This window comes from Cervus elaphus, chromosome 30, assembly GCF_910594005.1.
Source record: "Cervus elaphus chromosome 30, mCerEla1.1, whole genome shotgun sequence".
NCBI lineage: Eukaryota > Metazoa > Chordata > Mammalia > Artiodactyla > Cervidae > Cervus > Cervus elaphus.
Window position 1 is genome coordinate 36,586,617 of NC_057844.1, and position 18,564 is coordinate 36,605,180.

The 18,564-nt window shown below is 38.1% G+C and overlaps 1 protein-coding gene across 1 annotated transcript in view; it reads right to left on the minus strand.

Annotated features, from left to right (window-relative positions):
- The window catches only part of RNF17 (ring finger protein 17), a 113,950-nt gene that overhangs the window by 6,509 nt on the left and 88,877 nt on the right, over nucleotides 1-18,564 (minus strand). The window contains exons 28-34 of the mRNA XM_043891870.1: nucleotides 10,244-10,363; nucleotides 8,821-8,898; nucleotides 8,209-8,289; nucleotides 6,050-6,175; nucleotides 4,888-4,944; nucleotides 2,775-2,891; nucleotides 1,474-1,642 (exon numbers count right to left, since the gene is read on the minus strand). Coding sequence (XP_043747805.1) covers nucleotides 1,474-1,642; nucleotides 2,775-2,891; nucleotides 4,888-4,944; nucleotides 6,050-6,175; nucleotides 8,209-8,289; nucleotides 8,821-8,898; nucleotides 10,244-10,363 — 748 coding nt within the window. The remainder of the gene's footprint in view (nucleotides 1-1,473; nucleotides 1,643-2,774; nucleotides 2,892-4,887; nucleotides 4,945-6,049; nucleotides 6,176-8,208; nucleotides 8,290-8,820; nucleotides 8,899-10,243; nucleotides 10,364-18,564) is intronic.

Consider the following 18,564-nt stretch of genomic DNA (forward strand, 5'->3'; position numbering starts at 1 on the left):
TATCCCATTCTCAGAGTTCCTAGTTCTACCTCCCATGGCTTAGACCATCCTCCCACTCCTCCCACTTCTTATATGCCCCCAATTTTTTTCTTTTGGGCAGCTGTCTTCTGCAAAGGATAGTAAAATGGTTTCTATTATTCCACTTTAAATTTTCCCCTCCTCCAATGCAATTCCATTGCTCTCTAGTTTAACATTTTTCAATGGCATCTTAACTGTTTGCAGTACCAAGTTCTTAGACTGCAATTTACAAGGTTCTGAACCGTATACTCCCAACCCACTCTAACCACATATCCTCAACGTGTTACCCAAACAGATTCCTTATTCAACTCCTTTAATATAGATTCCATATGTATTTAATAGGCACTTGCCTATGAATCAACTTTTAAGTATGCATACTTAACTTTAATTCAAGAATAACTATAGAAAAATGCACAAACAGTATATGTATAGATAGCTCCATGAATTACTGTATCATGCACAGATTGTGTAACTTCCCTTGAGAGAAGAACACGAGGAAGGAATTGTTTCTTCTAGACTAAATTAGTTTACAAAAAGAAAAAATGATAATGAGTTTATTCTTTCACTCATTCAACAAATATTTATGAGCACCTACTTGTGCAAGTTGCCTTCCTCAAAAGCTGGGGACACTGCAGTACAAAGTGTTCCTGCTCACAGTGCCCTTCCTAGGAGAGGAGGCAAGGGCAGAGGAGGTGGTGGAGAAGGGCAGGGCAGAGGAGGGAGGTTGGGGGTGGGGGAGGAAGAGCACCAGGAAAGAAGACCTGCAGTAGGGGAAAGTAGAGCAGTGGTCCTGCTATACATTCCAGAACTTTCCAGGCAGGGAAAAGGGCAAGTGTTTTTTATCAGCCAAACATGGGTCACAAATGATTAAAATCTTACTAAGTAGCAGATAAGACATTAGGCTCTAGCTTTCCTTTGCTAAGGTATCCTCTGATGAATACAAACTACAAGGATGAATGCATCTCTATACATGACATGGATAAAACATACAGACACCACTCAGTATTTCAGGAATTGTCACCACAGATAACGAAATGCATTTTCCTCATAGGAGAATCCCATGTATTTAATAAAGGATGGTAATACATATAAGAAAGGGAAAAAGCAGAATTTCGTCCATCCTGACAGGACTGGACACAATATGAATTCCCCTGCCCTCACACCAAAATTCTCTAGGTGGCTTGTAATGAAATTAAGTGCCATTTAGGTCTAAATAACAACTCACAATTTTGAGCTACTGGCAAAACCTCAAGCTCAGAAAAGCCATCTTCATGCAGTCAAGTGTTCACAGGCGGCCTAAGCTTTGGAAAATCAAAGTGCCCCAAGGCATGAGGCCAAGCATATAAAGTGAGGGCAATAAAAATACCCGTTAACCTTAGAAACAACTCAATCTCATCAGCACTGAAACAAAACAATGATTTCATTAGGAATCCCACTTTCCTGAAAGACTGGTACCTGTTCTGAAGTCTGTCAGAGGAGGGAATGTCTCCACATTCTTATTGAACCTCCGCAGTGCCTCCTCGAGGCTCTCAGACTCAGATTCCCAGCCAACTCCACTGTCTTCTGTGTCACTGTGCTGGTTAAACAAACTACAACTTTCGACAGAATCAAGGCAAATATATACCTGAGTTGGGGGAACGGAAAGGAAAAATATTAAAATTCTGTAACTCAGTATTCATGATATGGGCAAAAGTACTGCAGCAAAGCCTCCAATAATGGCCCCATGGTCCTTATAGAGTTAAGTCCGCATATCAAACCAGACTTGCTCTCTGTGGCTGAAAAATGCCATAGCATGATGGTAGTGACTACTGAGCTCAGACTGCAGAAGATGTGGCCTCTGCCTCGGTGGTGCCTGGTCCGCCGGGGGCAGGCACATGCATGTCAGCAGGCCCAGGAGAGGCCCACAGGGCAGGAGCCCAGCACGGAGCTCTGGAATTGGATCCTGCAGCAGCACACCCCTTTTCCAACACCTTGACACCCTGGATTCCTGACTTTCATGTGTGTTGTTTTAAGCTGCTAAATTTGGGGTAATTTGTTGTGCAACAATAATAACTAGTTAAAAATCATTATAAAAACCAACAATAGGTTACACTACTATGTTTTCTGATGAAATTATGGAGTAAATTCTCCTCGCTTGTGAAGGAATAGTTTACTGTATAAAAACAGCTGAAGGACTGCACTGCCACTTAATTTGTCATCTCTTTTTCTCTTGTTAGTCAAGCATATATAATTGAATTTTCTTTAGTGTACTTATTCACTCAGTCAATATTTATTGAGTGCCTTACTATGTATCAGGTAGGATTCTAGGTATTCCAGGGACATACCAGTGCCCAAAACACAAAAATCCCTATCTTCATGGAATTACATTCTAGTAGGGAGATGTAGACAGACATAGCAAGAAAGTGGTGGTGCATTAGAAGGTGACAAATAGTATGAAAAAACAGAGCAGGGTAAAGAGTACGTAAGTTCAATGTAGGAAGAGGACAGGGGAATGAGACGTCTGAGATTTCTTCGGTGGCAGTAAGTTCAAACTTAAAAATCTAAATATTTGATTTAAAGAGCTATACATTACTGGGAAAACCCAAAAGTGATTAAGAAACAGTTGCCTTACTAAGTATAAACAGATATTTGAAGAAGAAACTATAGGGTAGGTAAACTAGAGGTCAGCAATTGTTAATAAAGTCAGGAAGATAGAAATGTGAAGAATCCATCCTAGAGTTAAGACCATAACCAACAGTGTTACCGAAATTACATACTTCACTGGGTGAGACAACGTGCTTAACTTGAACAGCATAGAGTTCCTCAGGGGGAGGCAGAGATGAAGACAAATATGGTGGTAAAATAGGAGTCTCTGTTTCAGGCAAAAGCAAATCCTAAAACAGCGCAAATAAATTAAAATTTCAGAATGACTATTACAGAAAGCCATTACATTATTAAAGTTCATTCCAATGCCAGTTTACTTTCTTAACAAAAAGCTAGCTGAGACTATCACAAAACAATTTTGTTGTAGCAGGAACAAAATGTGGTAAGCAATCAAAAGATCTTCAGAATGCTTTTGTCTCCTGCCTAAAAAAAAAGATGTTAACTGCTCCCCCTCCACAGGAATGTTTATTTACATATTATTATAATATTTACATATACACATAATATTTTAGAAGAATAGTTAACAAACTGACACTGCTCAGTGGAACTGGGGTGTTCGAGGTGTAGAATGGGGGCAAGTTCTTTCCTTTTCACATTTCTGTAGTATTGCATTCATTTTTAGAGTATGTATTTTATAATAAAAAACTAAAATAATATATGAAATGCCAGAAGAAGATTTAAGTTAAAAATCATCAGAAAAGTGTGCTCTCCCTTAAGTTCTATAAAAGGATAAAGAATAATTAAAAGTTATATGATTCCAAAGAGGATCACAGCAGTCAGCAATTGTTAAAAGCAAATATATATAAAAATATAGGTGACTTTTATTAACTTATAAAAATCCTGAATATGGTACTCAGTATAAATAGTAAAATAATCACATTCAAATTTGTAGACTCACTTATGTAACAATTCCAAACTGGTGGCAAAACACATACTTGAACCACTTAGCTGATTTCAGCAAAAAGTGACTCTCCACTGTTAAAATTTTACTGATTTGTTACAAAACAGTTTACAACAAGCATATGTTATTTTTATAATTATAGGAATTATTTTTGTAAATTTTTTTATTTGGCTGGGCCAGGTCTAGATGCAGCATGTGGGGGTCTAGGTTTCCTGACCAGGGATTGACCCAGCGCCCCCTGCATTTGGGAATGCAGAGTCTTAGCCACTGGACCACCAGGGAAGTCCTTATAGGAATTAAATTCTACCTATAAATCATAAAATTTTACTTATCAAAACACTTTCTGCACAGCAAAAAGCACAAGTGACAAAATAAAAAATAAGACAAAAACAGATAAACTGGACTTCACCAATATTTTAAACTTTGGCGCTTCAACGGATATCATCAAGAAAGTGAAAAGACAACCCACAGAATGACAGAAATATTTGCAAATCATGTCTGATAAGGGACTTGTATCTTCATACCTATCCTAAGATGGCTAGGAAACAAGTCAAACAAGATGGCTAGGATAACAAGTGTTGGTGAGGATATGGAGAAAATGGAACCCTTGTACAATCCTAGTACCAAAGTAAATTATTGTAGTTATTTGGATAAGTTTCACAGTTTCTTAAAATGGTAAACACAGTCATATGACTGTGTAATTCTCATGACTTAGTAATTCCACTTCTAGGTCTATACTCAAGAGGAGCAAAAACAAACATTCACTTAAAACTTTGTACACAAATGTTCATAGTAGCTTTATTTACTATCTGTAAAGGTAAAAACAATCCAAATGTCCATCAACTGATGAATGGATAAATAAAATATGGTGTATCCATATAATGGAATATTATTCAACAATAAAAAGGACACATACCACATGATTCAAACTTGCAAACATTATGGTCAATGAAAGAAGCCAGTAACAAAGGACTATGTACTATATAAGTCACTTTCTATGAAACGTCCAGGACAGGCAAACCCACAGAGACAGTTTCCAGGAAACTGCAGGGTGGAGGGAGGTAGGAAGTGATTGCTGCTGGTGTGGGGCTTCTCTTTTGAGATGAAAAGTTGTGGAATTAGATAGCTGTAATGATCATACAACTCTGTGAATATGTTAAAAAACCACTGCTTGTACTTGTACACTTTAAAAAGTTAAATTTTATGGTATATGAATTCTCTCAATAAAGCTGTTACAGAAGAAAATGCTTACTTCCTGATCTTGAATGAAATTCTTTGTATTGATGAAGTATCCAAATTTTTAAAATATTTAGATTGAAACTTACCTCAAACCTTATTTTCCATCTCTCTTCCTCATATTTTTTATTGTAATCTGTTGGATTCTGAAATAATATAGTATTATCAATGAAAACTTTACCTATATAATATTGTTTTAAGACACTTTCATTTCATCCCACAGAAACTGTGTGCATGTTCTTGTTGGCATTCATTTTAGCTTAACTATAGGAAAATTTAGTGTTCTGAGTAATTTAACATTGCAACAAGAAGAATCCTCAAATTATGCTAGAAGCATGTCAACAACTGTAATCAGTTTATAAGAGTGGGAACTCTTACCTTTCATTTTAAATGTCCACAGTGAAGAGTACATACATCTGGCAAAGACTAAATGATCTTTATAAAACCCGTTTAACAGATGAAACACTTTTAACACAAACACACAGGGGCACATATGCACACAAACCAAACACTTCTCTGCTCAATAGCTGGCTGTGAGGATTATGTGTATGTACAAAGTTATGTAATAGTTTTCCATTTGAGAGAAAAAAGTAATTTCCTTCACTGCACTGACCACCCACTGTCTGGTTGTGTACTGCAGATAAAATGAATATTCAAAAACCTAATAAGTGAATTGTAAGTCTAACAATATCTTGCTATATAAAATGTTCATACTATTATTTATGGTGTGTACCCTATTTTGATAAAATACTTGTGGCAGCCTGCAATATGAAACCATATCCATAACAGGCTAATTTTTTTTTAAAGATATTAAACACAGAGGCACCAGGCAACTGGAATGGGCTGTTTACTGAAGCTAAGCTTAAAATTTGGCTCTGAGTTCCTACAGGCACGAGGGAAATGTTATATCAAATATGAGGAAAAAACATTTTATCTTGGGAGTCAATTTCTGGCAGCGAATTTCATTATGATTTTATCATTCACATCTGCATTCAAACAATGCTGGAGAACATGAGCTTCTTATTAGGTTTGAAGACACAAAAACATTAAGCGAATTTTAGTGCAATTGAAAAGTTTTTTTTAGGACATTTATAAAGCTTTCTCAATAAAGAATTACAAATCCTCTAGGCTCTCTTAACAAATCAGACATGTAGGACTATATGGAAGACTTGAGGCATGAGACAAAACATGACAATTTTTAACCATATTTTTCTTTATAGTATAGATTTTAAAGAAACATACTTTACTTACTTCCTTCAATATTTCCTCAGATTGTTCAAAAGTGCAATATTTATGGTGTGCCAAAAAATAAGAAAGTGACATTCCACCAAAATAGAGATGAATAGATAATTTCCCCCATGGATTTTCTGGTAGTTCCTATTTAAGTTCAATAAAGGAGATCATTACTATAAAAACAGTCTGAAGATTTAAACTTTATACTCAGCAAAAATGGAATTGGACTTCTGACAATCACAGTATTACTTGTTTGACTAGTGAGTCATTTTGTAAAATTTCCTTCCTGGTATTTTGGCAGATAATGAAGCAATAATTCTACTACTTTGGTAGTTATAAAATACATTTACATGCCTATAAGGTAGAGAGTTTTCTAGTTATCAGAAAATAATATATTATACATCATCTTTAGATGATACTGATAATTTATAGTAAGTAGGAGGAGAAAGAAAAAGTATGCTCAGGGGTAAAGCAATAAAATTTAGTTAAAAATCCCCAAATGGTAGGAATCAGAAGAAATTAACAAGTCCAGGAGTCATAAATGGTTTTAAAACTCGTGGGTCCATTTACAGATATCAGGTACCTAACAAGCACCTGAGTGATGAGCTGACCATCCCTCACTTGATACCAACTTGGTCCAAACTCAGGTCTCTGCTGAGTTAGTGTACTGCCTCCCAGCAGATCCCCTGCTTATACCTCTCTCTCCTGTCCAGTTTCCACCATTCAGAATGAAAACAGCACATGAGGTCGGATCACATCCACTGCAGCTCTCTCGGCTCTCCTACTCCAGCTCCTTCCCAGTCTGCTCCTGCTCCCTGAATGCTCCAGGCATCTTTGGCCTAGAGCTCTCTGCACTGTTCTGCTATCTGCGCGGCGTCTCTTCTCACCATTTAAAAGTTTTAATCAAGTTTTATCTTTTTAGGGATGTCTTCCCTGACCACTGTATTAAAATGTCATCCCTCCCCTGCCCACCTCTCCCTATATGTGTCTGTGTGTGTATATATTTTTGTTTGTTTGTTTCCCATCACTAAAATGGAAACTCAACGAAGACTTGAGTTTATGACTCTCTGACTCTTGATGCATCTGCAGGCCAAAGACAGTGTCCAGCAGGTGAGAAGCACCCGGTCAGTGCCATCAGTCATCAGGCAGAGTGGCATTTCTGGGGGAGGTCAGTTACGGTAGCAGGGATGTAGGCAGCACTGGCATGGTTTCTGAGAAATCGAGGGCCTTTGGTACACTCCATGCTGTTCTCCAAGGCTAAGCCAAGCAGCAAAGTAAGCCACCTGCATAAACTCAACAGTGCCATCTCTGAGGGACCTCCAGGACAGCCCACAGAGGCTGTGAACAACTGTATAGGCTTCTCCATCATCTTATTTGTGTCTGTGGCTCTTTTAAGATCTTGTCAGCCTATCATCACACCTTTCATACAGAAATACTTCCTTATGGTTTTATATCTTCCTACTGGAATCCTCAAACAAGATCCCAGTTAATCTTCTCTTTACTTCACTGCTCAGGAACCTCCAACGGGCCTCTTGACTGATGTCTGCTTCACGCACACTCTATTCCCACCACTGTTCCTCACAAAACTTCCACTGTTCTAGGAAACACATCTCCTCAAGACATGTCCATTTCTGTCCCCATGCCTACCTGAACACTGCATTTCTCTGGTCAGGAGAACTTCACTGACTTTCCCATTCTTTCATTCCTATTACACTTAACTGTTTTTACCAGTCATCAGTTCCCAGCAAGTTCTTTGTGGTGTAAAGTCTTCAGGTTTTTGTCTTGTGTCTCACTGTTTCACTAAGTAGACAAGGCCTTTGAGGGCGAGAATTACCTGCACCTAACACAGTGCTACACACACAGCACCATCCTGAAAACTACCATGTGTGTTTTCATAAACAGCTCCATTTCCTCCCATGTCAAAATAAGTTGTTAATAAGGGATCTTCCAAATTACTGACTTTCTTGCTTCTGGGAAGTTCTCAGGAACTTTCTCAAAATTAGCCTATTTAAAATGAGCCTAGGAACCAAAGTGGTAACTTTTTTATATTAATGAGTAGTTTACAATCACATAGGAACACAGTTCTTCATTGAAAAAAAACCTCACAAATTATGTTACCTGTAACACTTTATGACAGATAAACTAAATCAATGATATATACTTTAAATACAAATTACCATAATGTGAATTTCCACCTCTCTCTTTGAAAGCAGCTCTTGAAGGAGTTCTACTGCATCTGGTTGCCAGACATTCCCAACCTATTTGGGATTAATAAACTCAGGTTCTTTCACAAGATAAGAGCAGAAAGTAAATGAAGATACACAAAAGTAGCCATAAACAGATAACACTAGAGGAGGACAAAATATACAGGCAGTTTGCAGAGAGAATCATGGGTATATAATAAAGAAAATCTTAAGAAATTAATAATTTGGAGGCAACCTAGATGTCTACTGGCAGACAAATGGATAAGAAAACTGTGGTACACACACACACACACACACACACACATATACACAATAGAATATTACTCAGCCATTAAAAAGAATGCATTTGAATCAGTTCTAATGAGGTGGATGAAATTGGAGCCTATTATACAGAGTGAAGTCAGTCAGAAAGAAAAACACCAATACAGTATACTGACGCATATATATGGAATTTAGAAAGATGGTAACGATGACCCTATATGCGAGACAGCAAAAGAGACACAGATATAAAGAACAGTCTTTTGGACTCTGTGGGAGAAGGTGAGGGTGGGATAATTTGAAAGGGTAGTGTTGAAATGTGCATACTATCATATGTGAAGCGGATCGCCGGTCCAGGTTCGATGCATGAGACAGGGTGCTCAGGGCTGGTACACTGGGATGACCCTGGGGGATGGGATGGGGAGGGAGGTGAGAGGGGGTTTCTGGATGGGGAACACGTGCACCCATGGCTGATTCATGTCAATGTTCAGCAAAAACCACTACAATATTGTAAAGTAATTAGCCTCCAATTAAATTAATTAAAAAAAGAAACTAATAATTTATATCAGCCTCCTCAAATACTATTCTCTTAAAGCATTTTATGATTTAAAAATATAAACCTACACCCCCCCCCAAAAGCATCATGTTTAGTGATGGTGCTGGTTGCTCAGTCATTCCGGCTCTTTGTGACCCCACGGACTGTAGTCCGCCAGGCTCCTCTGTCCATGGGATTCTCCAGGCAAGAATACTGGAGTGGATTGCCATTTCCTTCTCCAGAGGATCTTCCCAACCCAGGGTTTGAACCCGGGTCTCCTGCATTGCAGGCAGATTCTTTACTGTTTGAACTACAGGGAAGACCTAAAAAAAAAAAAAAAGCATCATAAAACTTAAAAAAAAAAAAAAAAGACCAACACGTCAATGCAATGTTTGTATAATGACTACAGTGAGTGAAAGTGTTGGTCGCTCAGTCATGTCCGACTGTTGTGACCGCACAGACTGCAGCCTACTAAGCTCCTCGGTCCATGGAATTCTCCAGGCAAGAATACTGGAGCGGGTAACCATTCCCCTCTAGGGATCGAATCCAGGTCTCCCGCACTGCAGGCAGATTCTTTACTTCTGAGCCAGCAGGGAAGCGACTGTTACCTTTTATGTTGAAGTTCACATAGCCAGAAGGGGGCTTCTTGCCAAAAGCCCATGAGAAGCCCCAGCTTAGGGCCAGTGCCCTGTGAGTGAACATCTGGAAGTAGATCCTTATCTGTCAGTTCTTTGGATCTGCATTTCTGGTGCACCTCTTTGCTGCTGTGTCACCAGGGACTCTTAAGCTAAAACCACTCAGTTAAGCTGCTCCCAATGCCTGAATCATAGAAACTGTATGAAATTTTTAAAAAGCTTATTGCTGATTCAGATCACTAAATTTTAAGCTTAATTTGTTATGCAGCAAGAGATAGTATGCCATTACTTTCTCTGCTCCTGCTTCCAATTTCTTGAAACAATAACTAAAAAATAACCTCAAACAAAATTCTCATCTATGAAGAAACTGCATCTCTTAAATTTATTCACTGTTTTTATACCCTTTAGTATAATCCTGTAGTTTTCTTCATAAAGGCCCTTTAGCTGTCTTAGTAAGCTTATTTCTAAATATTTTACTATTTACTAAAAGGGATTTCATTTTACATTCCAATTTCTAAAAATTATTATTAATAAAAAGGCAGTACTTAAAATTCCACCCTACAAATCACTGTTTACTCACAGGTATGGTGTTATAGAGCTGACAAGGAATACAAAATTGGGGTGTATCAGGATACAGTAAAATAGGATAAAGATGACACTGTGGAATCTTCTCAGTGAATCCATGATCTAAATATTGTACCTAACAGAAAAAATAAAACTTGTAATTAAAATTTAGTACTAAAAATTAGGGGACAGAAGGGACTCCTTCTGTTAATTCTTTATTAAAAAGAAAACATTCCAGAAAGAGAGATAAATCTGGATTTTAAAAATCTCCAGACAAAAAAGTAACATCATTATTTCCTCATCCCAGAGTGTTATCAAACCTCATTGTCAAAAGGTTTTCTTACACATGAACATTTTTTCTTGATAATAATCACTTTTTTGGAGGATGTTTAAATCTTTTGTTTTTCTAAGTATTTTAGAAGTCCTGACTTCCACTTAATGAAAGAATGTATCTCAAATTCTCAGTTTTCCTCAGACAGCTTCACAGTTTGAGAAACTGCATGTATTGTTCCCTTCTTGGAGAATCACATGCCTAACAAAGGTTCTGAGAAGTTATATGAGAAAGAAACTTGTTTTTATATCATCCAGTGATCCTCAAACTTTTTTGTAAAGTAACTTTCTGAAGACTTCAGTTTTAAAAGAATTTTGGGTTCACAGCAAAATTTAGAGAAAAGGTAGAGAGATTTCCCAATAGCCCCTCATCTCCCATCCCACCTCTCACACTGTAACATCCTGTACAACAATGGTAATTTGTTATAATCATGAACCTATATGGATACATCATAATCAAGGTCCACCGAGGTTACATTAGGGTTCATTTACTGGTATACACCTTATGGGACTGACACTGTGAAAACACAGGGTGTTTCATTGCCCTAAAAAATCCTCTGTGCTCCACCTATTCAGTCCTTGTTGTTGTTCAGTTGCTAAGCTGAGTCCAATTGTTTGCGACCCCATGAACTTTAGCACTCCAGGATTCCCTGTCCTTCACCATCTCCCTGAGTTTGCTCAAACTTATGTCCGTTGAGTCAGTGATACCCTCCAACCATCTCATCCTCTGTTGCCACCTTCTCCTCTTGCCCTCAATCGTTCCCAGCATCTGAGTCTTTTCCAATGAGTCAGCTCGTTACATCAGTGGCCAAAGTACTGGAGCTTCAGCTTTAGCATCACTCTCTTCCAATGAATATTCAGGACCGATTTCCTTTAAGATTGACTGGTTTGATCTCCTTGCTGTCCAAGGGATTCTCAAGAGTCTTCTCCAGCACCATATTATGAATAAGCATCAATTCTTCGGCACTCAGCATTCTTTACGGTCCAACTCACATCTATAGATGACTACTGGAAAAACCACAGCTTTGACTATATAGACCTTTATCAACAAAGTGATGTCTCTGCTTTTTAATAGGCTGTTTAGGTTTGATATAGCTTTTCTTCCAAGAAGCAAGCATCTTTCAATTTCATGGCTGCACTCACCATCCACAGTGATTTTGGAGCCCAAGAAAATGAAATCTGTTACTGTTTCCACTTTTTCCTCATCTATTTGCTATGAAGTGATGGGACCAGATGCCATGATCTTAGTTTTCTGAATGTTGAGTTTTAGGCCAGACTTTTCACTCTCCTCTTTTACCCTCAATCAAGAGGCTCTTTAGCAATGGTATCATCTGCATATCTGAGGCTACCGATATTTCTTCTGGCAATCTTGATTCCAGCTTGTGATTCATCCAGTCTGGCATTTTGCATGATGTATTCTACATGTAAGTAAAGTTAGAAGGGTGACAATATACAGCCTTGTTGTATTCCTTTCCCAATTTTGAACCAGTCTGTTATTCCATGTTTGGTTCTAACTGTTGCTTCTTGACCCACATAGAGTTTCTCAGGAGACAGGTAAGGTGGTCCGGTATTCCCACCTCTTTAAGAAGTTTCCAGTTTGTTGCAATCCACACAGTCAAATCGGCTTCCCTGGTGGCCCAGCTTGTAAAGAACCTGCCTGCAATGTGGGAGACCTGGGTTCCATCCCTGGGTTGGGAAGATCCCCTGGAGAAGAGAATGGCTACACACTCCAGAATTCTGGCCTGGAGAATTCCATGGACTGTATAGTCCATGGGGTCACAAAGAGTTGGATACGACTGACTGACTTTCACACAGTCAAAGGCTTTAGTATAGTCAATGAAGCAAAAGTAGATGTTTTTCTGGAATTCCCTTACTTTCTCCATGATCCAATGAATGTTGGCAATTTGATCTCTGGTTTCTCTGCCTTTTCTAAACCCACCTTGCACATCTGAAAGTTCTTGGTTCACATGCTGCAGAAGCCTAGCTTGAAGGATTTTCAGCACAACCTTGCTAACATGTGAAATAAGAGTAGTAGTACAGCAGTCTGAACGTTCTTTGGCACTTCCCTTCTTTGGGAATGGAATGAAAACTGACCTTTTCCAGTCCTGTGGCCACTGCTGAGTTTTTCAAATTTGCTGACATATTGAGTGCAGCACTTTAGCAGTAGCATCTTTTAGGATTTGAAAAAACTCAGCTGGAATCCCATCACTTCCATTAGTTTTGCTTGTAGTAATGCTTCCTAAGGCCCACTTGGCTTCACACTTCAGGATGTCTGGCTCTAGGTGAGTGACCACACCATCACAGTTATCCAGGTCATTAAGACCATTTTTATACAGTTCTTCTGTGTATTCCTGCCACCTCTTCTTAATCTCTTATGCTTCTGTTAGGTCCTTACTGTTTCTGTTCTTTATTGTGTCCATCCTTGCATGGTATTTTTAATTTTCTTGAAGCGATTTCTAGTCCTTTTCATTCTATTGTTTTCCTCTATTTCTTTGCATTGTTCACTAAAGAAGGCTTTCTTATCTCTCCTTGCTGATCTTTGGAACGATACATTTAGTTAGTTGGGTATATCTTTCCCTTTCTCCTTTGCCTTTCACTTCTCTTAGCTATTTATAAGACCTCAGACAACCATTTTGCCTTCTTGCATTTTTTTCTCTTTGGGATAGTTTTGGTCACTGCCTCCTGAACAATGTTAGAAACCTCCATTCATAGTTCTTCAGGCACTGTCTACCAGATCTAATCCCTTGAATCTATTCATCACCTCCACTGTGTAATCATAAGGGATTTGATTTAGGTCATACCTGAATGGCCTAGTGGTTTTCCCTCCTTTCTTGAATTTAAGCCTGAATTTTGCAAGAAGTAGTTCATGATCTGAGCCACAGTCAACTCCAGGTCCTGTTTTTGCCGACTGTATAGAGCTCCTCCATCTTTGGCTGCAAAGAATAAAATCAATCTGATTTCAGTATTGACCATCTGGTGATGTCCATGTGTAGCGTCATCTCCTGTATCATTGGAAAAGGGTGTTTGCTATGACCAGCGTGTTCTGACAAAACACGCTAAGAGTTTGACAAAACTCTTGGTCTTTGCCCTGATTTATTGTACTCCAAAGCCAAACTTGCTTATTACTTCAGGTATCTCTTTACTTCCTACTTTTGCATTCCAATCCCCTATGATGGAAAGGACATCTTTTTTTGGTGTCAGTTCCAGAAGGCCTTGTAGCTCTTCATACAAGTTCGACTTTAGTTTCTTTGGCATCAGTGGTTGGGGTGTAGACTTGGATTACTGTGATTTTGAATGGTTTGCCTTAGAAATAAAATCGAGATCACTCTATCACTTTTGAGACTGCACCCAGGTACTGCATTTCAGATTCTTTTGTTGACTATGAGGGTTATTCCATTTCTTCTAAGGGATTCTTGCCCACAGTCGTGGATATAATGGTCATCTGAATTAAGTTTGCTCATTCTCATCCATTTTAGTTCACAGATTCCTAAGATGTTGGTCTTTACTCTTGCCATTTCCTGCTTGACCACATCCAATTAACCTTGACTCATGGACCTAACATTCCAGGTTCCTGTGCAATATTGTTCTTTACAGCATCGGACTTTCACCACCACATTCACAACTGAGTGTCGTAATCTTGCAGGGTACATAATTCTAAGCTGATTTTTTTTCTCCCTCTCAAGATTTTAAATGTTTTAAATTTTTTAAATGTTTCAATCCACTATCACGTCATAGTTTCTGAGGAGAAGCTGGACATAATTCTTATTTTTATTCTTCTATACGTGAAGTTACTTTTTCTTCTGGTTTCCTTCAGGGTTTTTCTTTAATTTTGACTTTCTGTCATTTGAAGTGACAGTCCATTTGTTGTGCATTTATTCCGCTTGGTGTTCTCTGAGCTCCAGGATCTGTGGTTTGGTGTCTAGACATGCACTTGGGGAAATTCTCAGTCATAAGTTTTCAAGTATTATTTTCTCTCTTCACTTTCTGGTATTTCCATTAATCTGCATGTTACATGCCTGTGATTTTCCCACAGTTCTTAGGTATTTGGTTCTTTTTTTCCCCCCAGTTTTTGTTCTCTCTACTTTTTAGAGGTAGTATTTCTAGCTCTCTACTTACACTGCCTGTCTGTTCTTGCATGTTGTCTACTTACTCCTTAGAATATTAAACATGCCTTTTTTTTTTAAGTTCCTGTTCTGATAATTCTAACATCCCTGTCATATTTGGTTCTGATACTTTCCATGTCTCTCCAAATTGTGTTATTCTGCCTTTTAGTATGCCTAATATTTTTAAATTTAGACATGACCTATAACATTAGTTTCAGGTATACAATGTAATGATTTGACATTTGCATATGTTGAAAATGATAATAACAGTAAGTCTAGTTAACATCCATCACCACACATGGTTACAAAACATTTTTATTCTTGTGATGAGAACTTTTAAGATCTACTCTTTAGCAACTCTCACATGTACATAATTATTAGTTATAGTCACCATGCTATACATTACACCTCCATGAATTACTTATTTTATAGTTAGAAGTTTGTACTTTTTAACCCCTTCACTCATTTTGCCCATCCTGCCACTGACAACCACCAATCTATTCTCCATATCCATGAGCTCAATTTTTGTCATCTTTCAGACTCCACATAAAAGTGAGATCCTTAAGTATTTGTCTTTCTCTGTCTTATTTCACTTAGCATAATGTCTTTAAGGTTCATTCATTTTGCCACAAACCACAAAATTGTTTTCTTTTTTATGACCAACATTCCATTCTATATATACACATCAATTTCTTCATCCATTCATCCATCAATGGACATTTTGGCTGCTTCCATATCCTGGCTATCATAAGTAATGCTGTAATAAACACAGGGGAGCATACTATCTTTTCACTTAATATTCCTGTTTTATTTAGATAGAGCTGGATAATATAGTAGTTCCAGGGGCTTCTCAGGAGGCTCAGTGGTCAACAAACCACCTGCGATGCAGGAAACCCAGGTTTAAACCCTGGGTTGGGAAGATCCCCTGGAGAAGGAAATGGCAACTCATTTCAGTATTCTTACCTGGGAAAATCCCATGGTAAGAATCCCACCAGAGGAACCTGGTGGACTACTGCTACTGATCATGGGGTCGCAAAAGAGTTGGACACAACTCAAGGACTAAACAACAACATAGTAAATCTTTTCTTACTTTTTAGAGTGTCTTCCATACTGTTTTCCACAGTGGCTGTTATCAATTCACAGTCCCATAAACTGCATATGACGGTTCTCTATTGTGCACATCCTCATCAGCACTTGTTGCTGGTGATCTTTTTGATAACAGCCATATCTAACAGGTATGAAGTGATATCTCATTGTGTTTTGATTTGCATTTCCCTGATGATTAGTGATGTTAAGCATCTTTGCCTGAGTCTATTGGCCCTCTGCATTTCCTCTTTGGAAAAATGTCTATTCAGTTCTTCTACCCATTTTAAAATCAGGTTGTTTTCATTTTTATTGGGGTATAGTAGATTTAAAATGTAATATTTTCAGGGTTTTTTTTTTAATGTTAAGTCCTATGAGTTGTTTATACACATTAGCTATTAATTCCTTATCAGTCACATCACTTGCAAGTATTTTCCCCCATTCAGTACATTGTCTTTTTCTTTTGTCAATGGTTCCTTTACTCTGCAAAGGTTTTTAAGTTTCACTAGGTTCCATTCATTTATTTTTGCTTTTAGTACCTTTGTTTTAGGTGACAGATCCAAAAAAATATTACTGCAATTTACACCATAGTGTTTGGCTGAGGTTTTCCCCTAGGAGTTTTATAGTATCCAGTCTTACTCTTAGGTCTATGAACCACGTTGAGTTTATTTTTGTATATGATGTTAGGGAATGTTCTAATTTCATTCTTTTACAGTTTGGTTTTCCCAGCATCATTTATTGAAGAGATTGTCTTTTCTCCATTGTATATTTTTGCCTCCTTTGTCGTGGATCAACCATTAAGTGGCTTTATTTTTGGGCTTGAGTTTTATGAGTTCTTTATATATTTTGGATATCAACCCTTTGTCAGATATATGATTTAGAAATATTTTCTTTTATACAGTAGGTTGCCTTTTCATTTTGTTGATGGTTTCCTTTGCTGTGCAGAAGCTTTTTAGTCTGATGCTCACCTTGCTAATTTTCGTTTTTGTTGCCTTTGCTTTTGATGTCACATCCAAAAAATTATCACCAATACCTTAAGGAACTTATGGCTTATGTTTTCTTCTAGGAGGTTGATTGGCTTCTGGTCTTATGCTCAAGTCTTTATAATCTATTTTGAGTTAATTTCTGTGTATTGTTTAAGATAATGGTCTAGTTTAATTCTTTTGTATGTGGCTGTTCAGTTTTCCCAATACCATTTATTGAAGAGACTGTCCTATCCCCAATGTATATTCTTGGCTTTATCATAAATTAATTGTCCATATGTGTAGTTTAATTTTTAGGCTGTTTATTCTATTCCACTGATTTGTACATCTGTTTTTATGCCAGTAACATGTTGTTCAGTATTTTTTCCTGATAGCTGGACGTGTTCTGTGTAAAAGGCCTTCAGTAACATGGCAGGAAGGTGTGGGAGAAGGGGAACTGTTCTACAGTCTTACAATTAGGTCTTAAGTCTTTCATTGAGCATATGACGTCAAACTTTGAACTTCACAAGTGTTTCTCAGTCTGTTGTTCTCCCCTCCTTAAATAGGAGATGATGGACATAGTAGGCTGGAGTTGGGTCTTCCTGTGTGGAAGTCTAGAGTTAACTAGAATTGGGTAATTTCCTTTCCCCCATGTCCACTTGGCTCTGATAATAGGCCCTGATGAACTACTTTCTCCTGAGTGCAGGCCTTATTAAGGAGAACAGAATGCTCTGGCATATTTCAAAGTGTACTCCATCTCTTATGGCTCCAAGAGGTTTCAGTTTGTTCAGCTTTTTAGTTATTGATAGGATGGTATGGCAACTTCAAAACTCCTTAAATGTGGAACCAGAAATGAGAAGTCCTCAACAACCTGTTTTTTATTTATTTTTTTGGACTGTGAATTTTATTTTTATTTTTTTCATGTTGGCTACATACATTTTTATATTTTTTATTATTTTTTCCATTTATTTTTATTAGTTGGAGGCTAATTACTTTACTGTAGTGGTTTTTGCCATACATTGACATGAATCAGCCATGGATTGACATGTGTTCCCCATCCCGATCCCTCCTCCTGCCTCCCTCTCCATCCCATCCCTCTGGGTCTTCCCAGTGCCCCAGCCCTGAGCACTTGTCTCATGCATCCAACCTGGGCTGGTGATCTGTTTCACCCTTGATACTATACTTGTTTCAATGCTATTCTCTCAGAACATCCCACCCTCGCCTTCTCCCACAGAGTCTAAAAGTCTGTTCTGTACATCTATGTCTCTTTTTCTGTCCTGCATGTAGGGTTATTGTTACCATCTTTTTAAATTCCATATATATGCGTTAGTATACTGTATTGGTGTTTATCTTTCTGGCTTACTTCACTCTGTATAATGGGCTCCAGTTTCATCCACCTCATTAGAACTGATTCAAATGAATTCTTTTTAATGGCTGAGTAATATTCCATGGTGTATATGTACCACAGCTTCCTTACCCATTCGTCTGCTGATGGGCATCTAGGTTGCTTCCATGTCCTGGCTGTTATAACCAGTGCTGTGATAAACACTAGGGTACACGTGTCTCTTTCAGATCTGGTTTCCTTGGTGTGTATGCTCAGGAGTGGGATTGCTGGGTCATATGGCAGTTCTATTTCCATTTTTTTAAGAAATCTCCACACTGTTCTCCATAGTGGCTGTACTAGTTTGCATTCCCACCAACAGTGTAAGAGGGTTCCCTTTTCGCCACACCCTCTCCAGCATTTATTGCTTGTAGACTTTTGGATAGCAGCCATTCTGACTGGCGTGTAATGGTACCTCATTGAGGTTTTGATTTGCATTTCTCTGATAATGAGTGATGTTGAGCATCTTTTCATGTGT